Source organism: Lepisosteus oculatus, chromosome 1, assembly GCF_040954835.1.
Source record: "Lepisosteus oculatus isolate fLepOcu1 chromosome 1, fLepOcu1.hap2, whole genome shotgun sequence".
Lineage (NCBI taxonomy): Eukaryota > Metazoa > Chordata > Actinopteri > Semionotiformes > Lepisosteidae > Lepisosteus > Lepisosteus oculatus.
The window spans coordinates 35,826,110-35,845,295 of NC_090696.1; the positions used below are offsets into that span (position 1 = coordinate 35,826,110).

The 19,186-nt window shown below is 38.9% G+C and overlaps 1 protein-coding gene across 2 annotated transcripts in view; it reads right to left on the minus strand.

The window, feature by feature from the left end:
- The window catches only part of LOC107077095 (cilia- and flagella-associated protein 337-like), a 31,484-nt gene that overhangs the window by 9,347 nt on the left and 2,951 nt on the right, over nt 1-19,186 (minus strand). Inside the window, exons 4-20 of one of the 2 annotated variants that reach the window (XM_069189738.1) lie at nt 16,663-16,755; nt 16,382-16,427; nt 15,335-15,381; nt 13,053-13,170; nt 10,589-10,658; nt 10,084-10,324; nt 9,127-9,232; nt 8,562-8,713; nt 6,449-6,551; nt 6,015-6,121; nt 5,743-5,822; nt 5,191-5,248; nt 4,336-4,381; nt 3,847-3,906; nt 1,668-1,830; nt 1,026-1,118; nt 487-545 (exon numbers count right to left, since the gene is read on the minus strand). In XM_069189738.1, coding sequence (XP_069045839.1) covers nt 487-545; nt 1,026-1,118; nt 1,668-1,830; nt 3,847-3,906; nt 4,336-4,381; nt 5,191-5,248; nt 5,743-5,822; nt 6,015-6,121; nt 6,449-6,551; nt 8,562-8,713; nt 9,127-9,232; nt 10,084-10,324; nt 10,589-10,658; nt 13,053-13,170; nt 15,335-15,381; nt 16,382-16,427; nt 16,663-16,755 — 1,642 coding nt within the window. The remainder of the gene's footprint in view (nt 1-486; nt 546-1,025; nt 1,119-1,667; nt 1,831-3,846; nt 3,907-4,335; nt 4,382-5,190; nt 5,249-5,742; nt 5,823-6,014; nt 6,122-6,448; nt 6,552-8,561; nt 8,714-9,126; nt 9,233-10,083; nt 10,325-10,588; nt 10,659-13,052; nt 13,171-15,334; nt 15,382-16,381; nt 16,428-16,662; nt 16,756-19,186) is intronic. The other variant, XM_069189741.1, reaches the window with a different exon arrangement.

Consider the following 19,186-nt stretch of genomic DNA (forward strand, 5'->3'; position numbering starts at 1 on the left):
ACCTCATCCCCTTTTCCCCCCAATCATCTCTCTTACTAATCAGGTAAGGAAGTGCTTATGGAAAAGTCAGGGTCACCCAAGAATGTCACAAGCAGTGAAAGACCAATTCATGAAAATGATTAATTTTTGCCAATGTACTCATTCACAAATAGAGTGATACGTTTCTCTTGATGTTCAGTAGACTTTACAGGGGATATTGTGTTGTAGGAAGTGTCCTCTCTTTTCGATGAGATATTACTCTGACTTCCTGTATGCTCATTATTCAGGGTCCCATGGCGTTAGAGGTAACTGCATTTCAGTTCAGGCTAACTCAAGCTAAGCTAACCACTTACCGCAGTGTGCTGTAGATGCTCTTACACACCCCAGTGGGCTCTGTACAGCACTGGTGGAGGAACAGTCCCTTCCTACCTTTAAAGTAATTCAGGGCCTTTTGAAAGAATGGTGCTACACAAGAAAGAACAGATAGATGATGTAAATTACACTTACTCCACTAAATTTTCCAAAGAGTCTTCCACCACCAAATATATTCCAAAGATGAATACAACCTGCAAGAAACAACAATCCATTTCCAGGAAATCAAATGGCAATGCCCTAATTTCTCATATTTTTCCACGTTTATCAGTAGAATACCTAAAACACATTGGAGCATGCAAGTTGCATACATTTATCACTAAAGTCAGACTGGGAGCCATCTCTTAATTACTGTATTTGGGCTGATCGTAGATTTGCACCCTCTATATAGGAAATGTACAATATATTCAGTTACTGTATGTTTTTCTACCTCGACTCTGCCAAAATCTATGTCTTCTCATAGAAGCAGTTATGATTAATGCGAAGATACAACTTTCATTGCAATTCACGGACATGAACCAAATGCACAAGTGTTTCCAACAAGGTGCTCTGGCTATACCAGAGGGTTCAATTTTTATTTACGGGTTTGAGAAATGCTTTTGTCCGTATCCAAACTACAATATGCTGCCCCAGAGCTGTAGATTACAAAGCCCCATGAGATTTAAAAAGTGTACCTCCAGGGCCACTGGTCACCAGGATAGCAGCAGTTTTCTGTAGAGGAGCTCGTGAGGGGATGAAGAGAACTTTGCAAACATTTAGATCTTCATCTAGAATCAAAGACAGGCAGTTTTTAATCGGAAGTGCTGTCTGAGTACTGTAAAAAATGTTGGCCCCTCTTTGCTGCTAAGAATCATTCATTCCCAAGCATTTAAACTTCTTACCTGCACCTTAAACATACTATTTAAATTAAAGGCCTTGGATTGCTGAGTTCATGTTTTGGACAATAAGATTTTCAAATGGGAGAATAAAGACCTTACTACATTACTAAATTATTATGGTACAGTGGTACAGCCCCTTTTCTGACTTAATAACTATCCTACAACTATTGCAAAGGAACAGCCTAAAATCACTATTAACACACTGAAATATTATGAACACACTGACTTAGACTGATGTAAAACAGAGTAATTCAAGGCTTATTAGCCAGCCTGAAGTTCAGTGTTCCTTCACAGGTTCAAATGCGTGTTTTACACTACAACATCTGTTACAGATGTGATCTTTCTCTGAGCCTTCATAGTCTCACAGAATCTCTGCCTCCTTGCACTGCTCTCCTCTGGGGAAGTGGGAAGAGGCCCAGTTACAGACACATACTGCACCTGAGGGCTCGGAAGGCAGGGGGCTGGGCAGGGAGCCCAGCTGGCAGAACAGACTCCCAGAGACCAGGTTCCACACCAGCACTTCTCCCCCACAGCTGGAGGTGGCTAGGAGATTGGGGGGCCAGAGGTCAACGGACACAATGTCCTCATGGTGGCGGAAAGACTGCGGTGAAACAGGCACAGAGCTCTTCTGTGAGGTGGTGTGTATCGTATGAGGTTAACAACAGATGTGAAATATCTTTGTTCCACCAACTAAAGCATTGTTGCACAGCTCTTTTATTATCAATGCATCTTTTGTTGAAATACTTATATCAAGTCGAGAGTCGCGGGGAAGCTGGAACCTATCCCAGCAAGCAACAGAAGCAAGATGGGATACACCCTGGATAGGACACCAGTCCATCACAAGGCACACACCCACACCCTCACACCAGGGCCAGTTAATCTAGCAGTATGTTTTTAGACTATAGGAGGAAACCAAAGTACCTGGTGAAACCTACATGAGCTTGGGAAAGAACATACAAACTCCAAGCAGATTGCACCCCAGGTCAGCAATTGAACCCAGAGCCCCAGTACTGCAAGGCAGGCACACAAACCACTGTGCCACCATACTGAACTGCTATTTAATCATTTCAATCAAAACTCATGTATTTAATCAAAAATAAATGGCAAGCAATGGAAAGCAATGGAAAGATTTGCAGATTTATCTAAGAGGTTCCAAGGAAGTATAAAAACGGTCACAGCAGAAAACACATCTCACAGACTCTGGATGTAACATTAATTCTGTCAGAATCCAAGCACTTCATTCCTTTCAAGTCCCTTTTTTCATTACTGTTAGAATTCCTGTAGTATTTTATTTTAACTCACCAAAAAACAAGGTTATTGAATTTTTTAAAATCATACAGTCACTTTGTGTTTGGGTATGAATACTGTGATATTTTATATTTGTAATATAGAAGGAGGGTGTTCCTTCTCCAAGCCGCTAATATACATCCATTTCATTTTATAGTACAACTTAGGTATATCATGCTGAACAGAATAATATTCATAAATATTAAAATATGAGACAGAACCAAACCTCAACCAGGATGGATTCAAGGGCATATGAATACAAAAACCCAACATATCTGGAGAGGTGAAGTCCACAAGTCTTTATTGTCATCCTTTCTGAGCTAAAATACCAAAACGTTAACAAACAGAGAAAACCCCACCCCACAAGCACCATGAAAATCCTTCAAAATACCAAACAATTCTAAACCATTTACGCATTATCCAAAAATAAAGAGAATCACCCCAGCATGGCTACTTATATGTACGTATTTAGAGCTAGCGGCCTCTGGTGGCACGTCCTTCTTAAGCTGCCACATAATAATAATTTGCTATCCTAGATTTTATATACACAGAAGGCAGAATTGGATGTTGTGTGAGGTCTCCCATGCGCAGTGGTATGGCAACAGCTTATCAATATTCATAATATTGATAAAAAAACATACATAATTCATAGCAATTACATGCTCTTAAAAAGCCATCATAGTCATGGATGGTGCTCTTTGTAAGTCCCCGATCAAGAAAAGAATCTTCTAAGACATAGGGCACTTTGTCACTACGTCAAGGGGGTCTGGTGTGATTTACTTAATAGGAGTAAATTATTCATTGTATGAGGTCCCCATAGCACTTTATACTGTATTGATGGGGGCCCACTGTATCCACCATCCACATGGGCGAAGTGTACCAGCAGCCCCACTACAGAGCAAATCCAGTTGAGAAGTGAGGAGTTGCTTTACTGACAGAATTAAAAGGGAATCTAAATCACCAAATACTCAGGCCCTTTGTTTAACTTCTCATCCAAAGGCTGGTGCCTCTTATAGTACAGTGTTCCCAGTCACTGAACTGGGTCATTTGTTTGGAAACTCTGGTCCAGAGAGAAGAGTCAGTGTCACCTACTCGGCCCAACTACTGGTCACCACATACAGCATCAACCAGATTCTTTTTTTCCCATGCCAGGTCTCACCAGAACCAGCTTTGTTTAGCTTCAGAGACCTAACACTATCAGGATTCAAGGCGGTTATGCTTCTGCCAACTGCTGTTCACTCGTTTCATGCTGTGACTTAACCCTCACGGTTAAGGATGAGTCAGTTACATCATCCTTAGAGTAGTGGTAGAGGAGAAGCCAGTAACTCACCTCTTGGCCAAGCCACTGTTTTCCTATGTTCTGTACACCCTTGCAACCATCCTCAGGATCCTAGAAACAGTGGTGACAGCAACTATAAGAGGAAAACACTCACAACCTGATGCAGTCAAGGCCTAGTTAAAAAAACATGAAAGTGTTGCCACGACTACAGACACTAGTCAAGAGACTGGGCCTTTTCTCAGCATTGAAGTAAAGGGGGCACAACATAGCACGTGAGACAACAACAGCTACTGTTGACTTTCGCTGACTTCAGAGAACACTTTAATATGTACTGAATGTTTAAAAAGATAAATAAAGTCTGTTAGATGGAAGTTTGTTTGTGGTGTAAAGATAATGAGTGATATCTTGTTCCATGATGAAGTATGAATAATGTATTTTGTAGTACAATTTTGTAAGGAATGTATATAAAGAAAGATCAAAAGAACATCAATATTAAGACAGTTTTTCTTTCTCAACCACAATTTGTTAATGCTTACTTACAGGAAAAATACTGATCCATTTGTCACAGCCAACAGATATTATATATCTTTTAAAAGTAAAAAAAAGGAAAATTAATAATTGAATGCATATGTAATAACATCCATCACTCCTTTCACGGTTATTAGCAGTGGAACATCTGTCTTGCCTCATGAAAGTCTTCTCAGGGAAAGACTACTAACATCATATTTGATCCCATTACCTATCCCCAAAAAGAAGAAACATCTATATCCCTCATTGACACAAGCCAAAGCAATGAAGCACCAACTCAATCCTCATCTTCAGCTGCAACCCAGCACCAGTCCCAGACCTCTTCTTTCCTTATTTCTAACTCTAACCCCAAAATCTCACCAAAGCACCGAAACTTTGGCAAATCCATGTCTGGTTGTTTATGCTGACATTGAACCAGATATCCTGGATTCATAAGGTCAGCCTCAAGTCGTCGTCTTGGAGACATTGTATCCTGGTGATATCGGAGTCTGTTGAACGTTCACAATTGCTGGCCTTGGCTGTGTGTTAGCGACCCAAACCACTAATCACGCGTTAAGGTAATGATGGGGTTGAAACCATTGTATTAATCTTGGAATTCCCACTGACACATTCCTGCGTTGTTTTTTTTGCTACATCAGTTTTTGCTTATGTTTTGTCAAGGGCATGAATAATACTGGAGGCTTCTAAAGTGAAGAGATCCTAATTCTCTTATTTGACACTGTGTTCTATGTACTGTAGCATTAATGTGAACCCAGCATAACATATCAGGAAGGAATCAATAAATACTGTGCTCTGTAAAATAATTGATATGGTCAGATGTTTATTTTTACATTATGAAGACATGAAATCTCTTTATTTGTGTCATACCTGTTGCTGTGAATATCAACCTGAATACATCTGTTTACTTCATCAGACACATCTGTACCTGGAAAACACAAGTGACTTACAGCAGATAAATCTAATGACAAACTCTTTAACTCTTCCTTGGCTTCTTGTGGTCTCACTGTCCGTTTTCCTGTGTTGAACCTTACATCCATTTTCTATTCTCCAAGACTACGACAGAGTCTACTACTAAGAGGTCTTTTGGAAAGGGAATCAGACTGTTTTCACATATATGTGAAAAATGTGCATAGTATAACATCATATTTTTTAATTTGCATAGTACCGCTGAACAGATGTTATTCTTACTTAATCACATACAAAAAGTTGCATAATCCTTCCTGACCATGATGTAGGCAAACATCTAGGCTATTCTTCAAAAAAAAAATTCTAAAAATTTTGGATTTTTGGATTTTCATTCTATTAGAGAGACTTATTCATTAGAAAGAATTTGCTTTTCCTCCACAGATCATTTATCACCAGTTAAAACAATATGGCAAGAAAAGTGCAATGAGGACAGTGTTGTTCCTGAAAGGATACCTTGTCTGATGATGGACACACAACCCCCAGTGCTGTAGTCCCATTTTCTCAGTGAGCCATCTCTGCCTCCAGTGATGAACCTGATTTAAAGCACAGCTGTGGTGTTAAACTTCCTTCGACTGAGGAACTAGAAAAGCACTCAGTAATGTACAGTACTGTATGTACATCATGGGTGTGTGGGCATTCATATATACTATATAACCTCTATAGCCTATCATGTGCTGCAATATTAAAGATATAGTCACTTTGTACTGGGAATAATGCTCCTCTACCTGTTTCCACTGTTGTCCAGAGTCATGCAGGTCACAGCAGACCTTTCATGGGGACAATCAAATGTGGATACTGGAGCGCCTGTGTTCAGGTCCCATATTTTCACAACCTGAAAATAAAAAGCACAGCATAAGAAGAGTACCACCATGCCACCTATCAAACAAAGTCAAATGGGCCAGCTTTAGCTCCTGGAAATAAAATCGCATTCTGCAGGAGGATTTTGGTAAAGCCATAATTTGAATGACATTTTAATCCAACATGTTGTGATTCCACGTTCCAGTTTGCTGAATTGCTAGATTCAGAAACATATATATTTCTGGAAATATATTCATTACTTTTTTAAAATACCCATCAAATAGCATCAAATGACAAATAGCATGTCAACTTGATGGGTGATAATGGATAGATGTAGATATTGGATACCACTAGTACTTACAGAGCCCTCGGAGCAGCTGATGACTTGCTGTAGGCGGGTGTTGTATTGGCAGCACAGTACTGTAGCATTGTGGGAGGTAAAGGAGCTGCCGTTCTTTGGGTCTCTATGGGAAAACACACACAAGGGCTGTCAGTCCACTACATATGAATTCATTTCATATAACTTCATGCTTCAAGCATGTGAAGGAAAATTCTTCCGAGTTCAAATGTTAGCTCTCTAGGGGAAAAAACAGAAAGCTGAAAAAACGAAGAGTTAGTGAGAATTCAAATCACAAACAAGCCACATTCCGTTTTGCTGAGAGCAGTGTATTGAGAAAATATTGTGAGTGTAGTGATCCAAGTATGAATTCTTGTACAACCATTAGATCTGTTAGGTTCTACATAAAAAAGGTATATGTTTAAAAAAAATCTAATCGTTTTTGAGTTAATAGTTCAGTTTAATTTTTTTGATTACTTATTTTTTGCCCTGCTTTATTGACTTTACTTGAACTTCCTGAATTAGTCTACTCAAAGTCGCAAAGCACTACTGTATCAGTAACTGGAAAATAAAAGATGTGTGGGCATAGGTCACATCAGTCAAAAAAACAGGAAATTAAACTCTGTTCAAACATTCAGCATTTTAAGGCATTAAGAGACAAGAAGAATAGCTAGAATTCTGAATGCTGTGGATGATTATTACTTGCCAAGCAGTACAGTACTTTACCTGCACTACTTTTCTCCTCAGACAGGCTAAAGTGTGCTGAATATGTATGTTAAACAATAATAAGGTAGTAAATGGGTCACCATGGTAACAAGGGAGCAGTCACTAATGTGGGTCAAGTTCCAAAACAGAGTTGTTAATGAAGGAAACTGTAAGACTAAGGTTTAAAGAGAATTGCAGTAACCACACTTCAATACTGTACCAATCTAGAAACAGCTGGACTGTGAAAACTTAAAATCTGTTAGATCTATTTTTGCTTAAATATAGAGAAAATATCAGATTTGCCTGAACATGTGTGTATCAATTTCTTTTTTCCATGAACTAATGAACTAACTCTAATGTCCTTGCTAACCATGAAAGTTGATTTCTCAGAGGCTACTAAGTAACATGGAAACTGGTTAAATTTATTAGTCTCACAGAATTAGAAATACCCGTCAAACTCTGAAGAAATCATTGTCCAATCCTATAACAACAGTATGTCCACATCTCAAAACTTGTGAAAAGCTGTTTTGACACAGCAGAAGGAAAATGTATTATGGAGTGTCTTGATAAGGAAATGTCTGTGTTGCAGTGCCAAAACATGCCTGGTTTCATCCTGGCTATTTTTTACCATCTCCTAACAAAACCTTAACAAATATACCTGGATTTACTTTGATTAAAAATATTCACTTTACAAATTACAGAATAGACCATTATTGATAAGTGGGTGAGTACTATAAGCATGCTATAAGCACTTTTTTTTCTATATTTTTAATTGACTTTTTAAGCCATTTTGTCCACTGCTTTCTAACTTTGGATTTAAAATGTGGCCATCTGTTCTTTAAGGATTTCCTTTCTGTCCTGTACCATTATACTTCACTTAAACTAGGTCTCATTCCATCATAGTTTGCTTTCCTGAAATTGTAAAAAACCTTTGTTCTATAACAGTTCAAACTATAGTTCAAAACAAATGGTAAAGGATCACAGTTCTCTAATGGCTCTCTCGATACTGCTTTCCTTAGTCTCTCTTGATTCTTTGAAAACATCAGATCATAAGGCATTCCCTTTAGACAGCTAACATTTGCTGTCACATTTACACTCTACAGATAAATTGGCTAGTAGCCTTTTGCAAGGCTTTACAGTAAAATGAAGGCTGAAAAAGAACCTGCACAAAAAAGTCTATGAAAGTATTTAGAATCTTTTTTTTTTTGCAATGTAGTACTCTGAAGTGCAACACCAAAACTTGTCATATATGAAATAATCCTGTGCAATTACCTACTTTAACAAATGCCTTTCAGTAACTCAAAAATAGCTGTACTTTGATGTACCGTTAAAATGGATTCTAGACTGTAGCAGAAATATTAATATAAATACAGCCTTACATGCTGCAAACATAAACAATGAAGAAGTCTGGTATCTGTGAAAACTAAAATACTTTTGCCTGAGCTGCAACAGGGCCAAGGTGTCTGTGGCAATGAACAGCGCCCTCTGCTGGGGAGAGAAATAGCAGGTGGCGAGCTCTCCTCTGATATGACTGGCTCTGGAGATGATGTTGGCAAGGCAGGTCTGATCTTCCACGCTCCACACCTGAGAACACAATGTTTCACAATAAAATTGGGAACATGGGATAAAATCACTGTAACAATGCATGTCAAGAAATATGTGAATCAGGGTTCAGTGATCTGTCCTATGAGGGAGACAGTATATAAAACCTCAGTGGACTGCAGTATAAACATGGTCATAAATAGGTGTACATTTTGTTGGAAACTCAAAAGAAATATCGCCTACTTTGAGGCCAAGAAAACCAAAACTTTATAAAGGACACTGGAGTGGCAAATTGTTTTAAACCAATATTGTAGATTTAAAATTATTAAAAATACAATGAATCACTGACTCTAAAGCCACATCTAAAGCTCTTAACAAGATAATTAAATTGAAAACATATTCTAATAATTCACAACTATTGACATCTCAGTATGGTGAACGTTAGGAAACCTTACCATAACATTGTTGTCTGTGGACACCGAATAGAGCCTATTCTCTTCACTGCAGAGGCACAAGAAACTGATTGGCGCGTTGTGTCCCCTCAGTAGACCCGTAGGCCAACTATAGAGAGAAAGAACCAACACTGAACTGCTAAACCAAATTAAAGTATTGTGATCATTTCATTTTCATGGACGATGAAAATATTTCAGTGTTACAAAAACCTAAAAAAATAACACTACATATTGCATTTTTTAATACCTATGACAAAGAAATGCTTACCTATTTTTGTACGGCAAGTTTTTTTTACTTAATTAAACAAAAACAGAAAACATTTTTCCCCAGAGGCAAAGGTTTTTAAAATACTAGAAAATACCTCTGCTGAAAGGATTTAATAAGAAACCTGACTGTATTTAGTCTAGTTTCATTTTGAAGGCTAACAACACAATTTACAGCATATATCACACACTCCTTTCATTCTGTTTCTTGTTATAGAATTACACCACACAAGTAATAACTTTAAATTTTATTATTATTGTCAATAGTAATAATTCCTTGCATTGATACAGCTCTTTACATAAAGGAAGGGACCCACTTTTTTCCCCCCTGAAGTACTCTCCCCGCCTCGGTAAGGAGTGGCAGCTATGGTGCTCCAGCAGCCACACTACACAGATGAGGTGGAGGAGTGAAAAACTCTTACCCAAAGCCTGGAGCGATACTATTCTCGTCCATTTGAAACTGATCCAGAACTTGAAATGTGCTGTTCGTGAGCTACCAAGACTATATTCATCTATACCTCAATGACATCTCATTTAACAGTATCTCTATTTAAAGGTTGTGAAGCGATACTCATATCGCTTCACAACCTCTCTTTGTGGACTGAACAAAGGCTCTGTTTACGGGACGCTGTTGGTGAGTCCCCTGTATGATCACTATTCCTTTCAGCTGCTAACAGGCGCTGTGAGCTTGGTTACCCTGGGACATAGGGGTTCCACAGGCGAATGATGCGGTCCAGCCCCCCAGTGACGATTAAGTTTCTCTCCTTGGAGAAGTCGAAGGTCTTCACTCCTTTGTGGGCTCTGAAGACGGACTCGTCCGCGCTGAGGCGGCGGGGTGGAGACAGCGCCGTCTGAGCACCGGCCCGGCCTCGCACACTGCCCCTCTCCGACATGTCCTTCAGCCGCTGCAGGACAGTCTTCGACCCTCTGACTCTGCCTGAAATTCCGCAGACCAGTTTAGCGCTCTTTTAGCGAGGGGGCGGGGTAGCCCACTGTCACACCAAGAAGGAAAGCAAAGTGACAACAGGACTGGTGTGGCATGTAGCTCATGGCTAAGAGCTGAGACATGTTGGCATGTTAGTTTAATTCCCTTTAGTTCTCTCTTGAACACCATATTGTAGCTTAGATTTATGGTTGTAAATCTGCATATTTATATTTTTGTACCACCTAAAACACAGGGTGAATATCAGCTCTCCCTTACCTATTACTAAAGCTGTGTGTTCATCATGTGAGCTGGATATGACAGACTGAATAGAAGGGGCATACTTTATCTGCAAGAGAAAATAACATGTTTTATTATGAGGCTTCTACTGTAAGTGTCAGTCAATACACCATTCTCAGAAAGGCCTCTGCTCGGCAATTAGTAATCTCCAGTGTTCCTAGACATCATAACATCCTCATCTGAAGCATCAAGCTGATGTTTTACTGCATTGCATTTTAGTAAAAGCTTACACATGGTTGACTTTTTTACAAGGATTGCCCCCCACAAAACTGGGGCCATGCGTGTGTTAATAACATTCTCTTTTTCAAAAGCCACGCAAATGGTAACTCATGCAAACGATAATCATCACGATTCGCTGCTGGGAGCTTCAATCTGATAAGCATGTATCCAGGAGCTGAGAAGGAATATCTTCACTCCTTTGAGATTGGTAGCCCAGTGAAAGAAAGTAGAAATGACCTGAGCTGACCTCAAGAAACTTCAATGTTGGCTGCCTTTAATATATGGTATGGCTTTCACAATACCAATGTTCCCTCTAAAATGTGCGTGTGTCCACGTGCACACAGATGATGAAATCAGTGCACATAGGAAATTGAACTGCACACCAAAAAATTAAATTCCCCAAAAATATGATAATAATAAAAGAAACATGGTTGTGTGCTAAATTTAACTTGAACTTTATTGCCACATTGCCATATGTACTGGTACAATGGAATTCTTACTTACAGAAAGTCTCTCGATTGTAAAACAAGTGTAAAAAACAAAACAAAGTGCAAACAGTGCATCAAGACAATATACAAACAAACAGTAGACAATGTGCAAGTAAACATGTAGACAGTTTGAATGTAAACAATACAGACATGTAAACAATGACTGGAGATGTGCAATAGATAAGAAATCATAAAGAGGTAGATGGTGATGGTGTAGGTGTGGTCCGAGGGGGATGGCTAAATGTGTTCGCCAGTCTCACTGCTTGTGGATAGAAGCTATTGAAGAATCTAGTGGTAAGTGTCCATATGCTCTTATATCTCTTGCCTGAGGGCAGTGGGGTGAAGAGCTCATGCCCGGGGTGGTGACTGTCCTCTGTGATGGCCAGAATTCTACCACGGCAGCGGTCCTCATAGAGCTGTTTAATCTCGGTGAGACCACAGCCGATGATCTTCTGGGCCATATTGACCATTCTCTGCAGTGCCTTTCTTTCTCGCGAAGAGGTGCTGCCATACCACACGGTGATCCCGTTGGTGAGGATGCTCTCGATGGTGCAGCAGTAGAAGTTCACCAACACATATATTGGCATCCCCCATCGCTTGAGGCACCTCAAGAAATAAAGGTGCTGCTGAACCTTCTTCATGATAGAGTCAGTGTTCACAGTCCAGGTTAGATCTTTAGAGATGTGAATTCCCAAAAACCTAAAGATGGTGACTGTTTCCACTTCCGTTCCATCAATACTGAGTGGGCTGTGAGTGTATGGCCTGTGTCTCCGAAAGTCCACTATTAGCTCTTTCGTTTTCTTTATGTTCAAGTCCAGGTTATTGCTATGACACCACCTAAGCAGCTGTACGATTTCATCCCTGTAAGTGAACTCGTCATCATCACTGATCAGTTCTATTATAGTGGTGTCATCTGCAAACTTAATGATGCGGTTGTTGCTGTGTCTTGTGTGCAGTTGTGAGTAAATAGGGAGTACAACCTTGGACTCAGACAGCAGCCTTGTGGGGTTCCAGTGCTCAGGGTGAGTGGTTTTGATGTCTTATTGCCTATCCGCACCACCTGTGGTCTCTCGATAAGAAAGTCCAGCAGCCAGTTGCAGACAGAGTTGCACAGACCTAATCCCCTGAGCTTTGTCACCAGTTGACTGGGTATGATGGAATTAAATGCTGAACTGGAGTCCACAAACAGCATTCTCACATATGAGTTCTTAGTGTCCAGATGTTCCAAGGCTGTATGCAGAGCCAGGGAGACAGCATCATCCACTGATCTGTTGTTCTGGTAGGCGAACTGCAAGAGGTCCAGGGACTCTGTGATGGAGGAGTTGATGACCACATGAGACTACCTGCAGGAGGCCCAACTTGGCTGTGTGCATTATTATTGCTACTCAATCGATATCTATGCTCTCGTAGTCTCGTACCTCACTGCTCATGCTCGCTCGACACCCAGCCTCTATGACCGGGCTCGTTGTATCGCTGTCCCGGTCTTTTGGATCTCTATGCTTCTATAAGAATGACTATATTAACAACAAATAATTTCAGGTTTACCATTTTACATACAGTACACTCAATTTATTGTGCACAAGTTTTTGTCGCTGGGGAAAACATTTGCAGCACTTTTCTTGCGCACACAGGCCATTAAAAATTAGAGGAAACATTGGTTGCAGCCTTAATATGGATTTCTGAATTGGTGAGTCAGAGGGGGAAACACTTAAATAAGCTAGCACACAATTTCCTACCTGGGTTACCCAGTCATTGTGTACCTTCCAGCAAATCCAGTTAACCTGAGTCCCATCGCAGATATTCTCAAGAGAATTACTTGGAATTCCCTCAACTGTGGGACATTTTGACCAGTTCCTGTAAAACAGTTTGTGAGAGAATTGGAAAATGAAAGCATACAATATTGGATAGGATAGAAGGAAACAGTTCATTGTTATTTGTTTAGATCATGTTCTAAGCTGGATCATTTTACAGTTGCTAAATTAAACAAAACTGTTGCTAAATCATTTCATAGGCAGTTAATCTGGTTAATCAGGGTGAAGAAAACACTGAAAGAATGCCGGTATGTTTGTCTGACATTAACATTGAGGAACTCAACAGGTGAAAAGGTGAGGATTGGACTTACAGTAAGTACTGGGGGAGGCAAATGGTATTGATCAGATGCCCTTACAGTATATATAAAATGTAGCATAATGTGTAAATACAAGTAACAGTGGTGGTGGTAAAAAAAAAGAAAAATAAACTTAATGAATTAAATAACAATAAGACAAGCACAAATGTGACGAACAATGCATGTGGTGTGCAACAATTCTTGCAAGAGTATGGATTAAAACAGGCTACTTGTAATGTGGACACAGGGGTGTGATGTAAACACCCTGTTGATATGTATTTCAAGTTTACAGTTAAGATGTCTTATTGTCAAATCACGTTACTAATCTGAGAATAGAAAACAGTAGTGCAATACATTAATGTATTATCTATCTTTTGGCACCTACTTAATCAAAATTCTAACATTTTGATTACCACAAGTGGTTAGTACATCCTATAGTATGGTTTTCCCAATACGCAAACTAAAGAATTGGACTAGATATAGTGAAACGAGAGCCTTTTAGTGGTTCACCACCATTACTTCACCATTACAGGTAATAGGGACTCCCCTCCACCACCACTAATGTGCAGCATCCACCTGGATACCAGCCATACTGCGCCAGAATGCTCACCACACATCAGCTATCAGTGGGGAGGAGAGCAGAGTAATGAAGCCAATTCATAGATGAGGATTATAAGGAGGCCATGGTTATAAGGACCAATGGGAAATTTGGCCAGGACACTGGGGTTACACCCCTACTCTTTTCTCGAAACACTCTGGGATTTTTAATGACCACAGAGAGTCAGGACTTCGGTTTTACATCTCATCCGAAGGACGGTGCCCATTTACAGTATAGTGACGGGGACACTATACTGGGGCATTAGGACCCACATGGACCACAGGGAGAGCGCCCCTGCTGGCCCCACTAACACCTCTTCCAGCAGCAACCCAGGAGGTCTCCCATCCAGGTACCTGCTGAGCTTCAGTGGGATACCAGTTGTGAGTTGCAGAGTGATTTGGCTGCTGGCTAGACTAGTTAAAGGATGTAATTTATGTGGGATCCACCTTTGTTTCTGTGTTGTCAGTTTGCTTTTAACACTTAAATGGTCACAAGAAACATGCTCAAGAAGCTGCCACCTCTCTCTGCAAATGGTTTTAAAAGTTAAAAACATTTCAGAATTATCCATTCAACATAACCACACTCACTGTTACAAAAGTATTTCAGCTGCCACAAAAGTGAACGCATTTTGTTTAGTAGATAACTTGAGCTCTCCAACATGCTGAGGGAGCGCTTATACAATAGATTAGAAGTAAAAGTGTCTTCAGGTACACATCTTATTCTAATTTGGAGAACTGCAAACTGGAGAAGTCAGCATAGTGGATATATATGCTTTTTCAGCAAACTGCTTGTCTCTCTCAATAATTTGAAATTCAATCCTTCAAGATCAAATATTTTTAAAAGACAATTTTAGAGAAAAGACAACAGATTCATAGCTGTTTCTGCCAAACTATTAAAATTACACTCTACCCTTAATAAAGTTGCAGATTGGTCTTTACTCACAATTATAAACAATAGGAGTTTGTTTTTTCAAATAGATATATTTACAGATCAGTATTTTCCAGCTCTCTTCACAGCTGCTCAATTGATGTTTCTTGTACATGATGAATCAAACCTCAGCAGACCTTTCATTTGTAACAGAATACTAGAAATCCACAGAACAAAGAAAGCTGTCTTCACCCAGTGGGATACAATGCATATCTTTGGCTTTCGTGAATAAAAACTAAAGGAGTGAAATGTAAACTGCCCTAGAAGGATTAATAGAGAACTGTACTACACAGATTTAAGTGGGAATATGCAAAGACACTCACCCTCCCTTCTGGATTAGAGGTACATTTTAATTAACATTATAGTTAGAAGTTGATGATACATACCTCAGAGTTTCTCCTACATTTGAGATTAAAATAATATTGACACATCCCTAAAAAGAGAAAAATAAATATTTCATTTTTTCAAAAATTTAAATTATCCATAATTATCTTGTTACACATCTCCAGCTTGGAATATCCAACTGGTACTCCATTTGGTTTTTCTGTGATACTCTTTTGAGCACAGAGGGGGTTGAGGACACTGCAAGCCTTCCTCCAAAACGTGCAGATAACAGCACCACCATCATCGTACACATCACGAGTCCCTCTCTGCCAACAGGAGAAACAGCACCAACAGAGACAGATGCAGCTCTCACTGACGCCACTCAACGCACCCTGGTGCCCAAGCAGTCCCATGGATTGCTGTGGTGCCTGATATCCTGGTCAATTCAGCTCTGCCAGTCATGAAGGACATAGAAGACCATCACAAAGCCCAGAGCTGAATAATTTATGTTTTGGGAATTTAAATTTGAATTAATTTTTTTTCCAATTTTAATCGGGTCAACACAGATGTGGCCCTAACTAAAAATTGGTTAAGAAGACGTTCCCTGTACAACAACAAAAAATACTGCATAAGAATAAAAATGATCCATGAATCTTGCTAAACTGGTAACTCCAATTAAGATTTCCAATGTACTTTGTCAGCATTTTCAAAAGCCTTCTATTTGGGCTGTTTTTATTTGGTCTTAATGGTATCTTACTAAAATAAAAGTGTATTAAAAAAGGGGCTTTTCCACATTCCTGTTTACCCTATTTTTCTGGAGAGTGCATAGCTGTGGTCTGTCTGTGACTGTACAGTACACCTAGTGACAGATGCTCTTGGGTATGGTTATGTAATGTAAGGTATTATCAGGAACTAGCAAAGGTCTTTTGAGGCAGTAAATGTAAAGCTCATTCATCCATAAGCATAAGGTTAGCAAAAATTACTTTTTATTCTGAAAAGGAACCATTAAACTCAGTCTAAGAATAGTAGAAACCTAATATTTACTTTCAAGTAATATAAAATAATAAAAGTTTTCTATGTATTTAAATGAAACAAAAAAGACCACTTACTTGATCATCACCATAAAGTAGAATGCATTCATCAGGACCTGTATAACTGGATTAATAAACAAGTTGCCCCAAGTATGAAAAAATAAAGAACTTTGTAAAGTGAGTGATTTTTAAAAACGTATTACTGTACATTGTTGTGTAGTTTAATTAATTAAGACAGATTAATCAGATCAATGTGTTAACTAGACACGAGTTGATTTTACTCCCAAACACAAGAAACCTTCAAATTTGAACAGATGTTTAAAATGAAAACGATAGTGCAGCAGGACAGTTAATGTTACCTGTACTCGAGCTGGAGGGGCAAGCTTTCGAGACCTGTGACCTGAAAATATGGTTCAAAATTGGAGAGCTCATAGAGGCGCAACTCTCGATCACTAGGAAAGAAAACAGAAATAAAGCAGAACTGTATATTAACTGTATACTTGGGATCCTTTTCTGATGTTCAGAGATCACATTAGCTCTGTTACCTTAACCACTACAAACAGTGGCCAAATGAGAGGGATAGAGGACTGAACAATGGAATGTGCAAAAGGAAGAATCTCATAGACAACCATACAAATTTTGGACAATTATGTTTTTTTTTAGATTAGTGTTTGAATTGCAAAAGGAAAACAGAAAGTCAGCACACTGAATAAGCTTGGCATAATTTTAGAGAGAGAAAAGCCAGCTCTTGGTATATTTCAACAACAGATCTGCCTGCGTCACACCTACATCAGCATAACAGAAGCAACAAATGTTATAGAGCTCCAATGACAATGTGTCTCCTGAAGTTTGATGTGTTCACCCAGAATACTAAAAACGTCCCACATGAAAGGTGCCTAGTTGTTCTGGAAGACTAATGTCAAAAAGAATTTACATTTATGCACCATCTCTGCATTTGCCTTTTCATTCTTTATCTTCTACAGCTTTGTCACAGATTGAAAGGGTTTTAAGCCTAGGTTTCAGGTGATGCTTTTTCCTAAGAGTCACGTATCGTTCTTTTATGATCAGTGACCACTGCAGAAATGCAAATCTCAAGTTATGGGCCACACTTGAAAAAGAAAAATGTTCAGTCTAAGTAACATGCAAAATATTAACCTGTTAGCATATAGCATGAAAGATCAATAAAAAAGAGATGTTGATGTTTTTTTCTAAATTTCATTTGCTCAATTATTCTTTTTCCCTGAATCTGTACCTTTTTTAACCCTTCACAAACTCTGTAAAAGTTTAGGCATACCGTATGAAGATCTATTCTGTCGGCAATTAGTCGAGAGGGATATAATCTCATGGAGTTCTTATTAATTAAATTATATATATATATCAAATATCTTTAATTTTATGTTATGTATTTCATGTTTTGCAAGTGCACACAATACAAATCATAATATCAAAAATGAACTAATTAAAGTAAACAATTTGAGAAAAAATTAATTTCTACAAAAATCTGCTAAAATAGTGTTAAATGAATACAGAACATGTAAGCTATATATTTATCCTATATTTTAAACATTATTTGTAAAATATACATATATAAATATTTATATAGAAATTGTTAAATGAGTCTGGCGCATGTCTGGGTCACGAAAGCTTGAAACCTGACCCAGACAGACCTGCCAAGTGATTAGTCCTTCACAGTGTTTGTCCCTCCCATTATCTGCCAGGATATTTAACACAATATTGCACACAAGCCTTGTCGTTACAGGTTGTGGAGGGGACAGGTGGGGCAAGTGAAACGGATTGCTGAGTGAAATCAGAAACTTGTTATTACTCCTTTGTGTTTGGAGCGGGAGTCTGCATTGTCTTTTGTCTTAATGAATACAGTACAAGCTGTCACGCTTCACATTTTCTGTTTACTGTGCTTCACTTCTACAAAAAAAAAACTGTTGAAATCCGTTGCTTGGTGTCCAGTCAGATTTCACAGAGTCTGTAATAATATATAGAGAGAAATGTCCATTGCGCCTATGAAGATAAAGGAAATCGACTGGTATAGCTTTAACACATGCACCCCAACGGGTTTACAGCTTAATGATCATAATTTACAGAAATGGGATGTCCTGTGAACAAAAAGCTCATAGAAATGGCATCTGGTGCCAAAGTGATGGCTATATTTTTATTCTTTCACAGAAAAACATGTGAAGTGTTTTCAACATCCCTGAAGCTCTTTCACCCAGACAGTTCAATCTCAAAGAATCAATGAAGCTCATTCAGCCATGTCAACCTCTCATCTCCCTTGGTAATACATTTTGCCACACGATCCTTCTGAAAGTATATCTTCCATTTCAGCAAAATCTGAGCTCCAGGTAGGTCCTGAAAATCTATTGCTCAACTCAAGTAATCGAGAATTTAAGAAGTAAGGGTATGGCAACAGTAAAATCATTTTGAACAGGGAATATGTTTAGATGGACAGCAAATTGAAAGAATAAAGGACAAATATTGATTATTATTATTGAATATTGAAATTAAAATTTCAAATACTGTACCACTAATTACGATGCCTTCAATCATGTGCAGCAAACGTGTCCTGGTTTCAATATGACACCTGGTTGGGTCAGTTTGGACCTTTTAAGAAATGTTATAATACTCTCACCACTGTAAAACCTAACCCAACAGAACACCCTCTCCAATGGGAGGAGAAGAGGCATTAGCATGGTCAGAACATGAAATGAGCTAGCGATTTAGTCATAATGTGATATAATCTTTCTAACCCCATTGTACCAAAGATCTTACCAAGAGAGGACCAGTGAAAAGACAGGTTTGATATTTGTCTCATTCAAGTCCTACTCTCAAGTTGTGCATAAAAACTAAATTTCCTATTTCAGTTAGTGT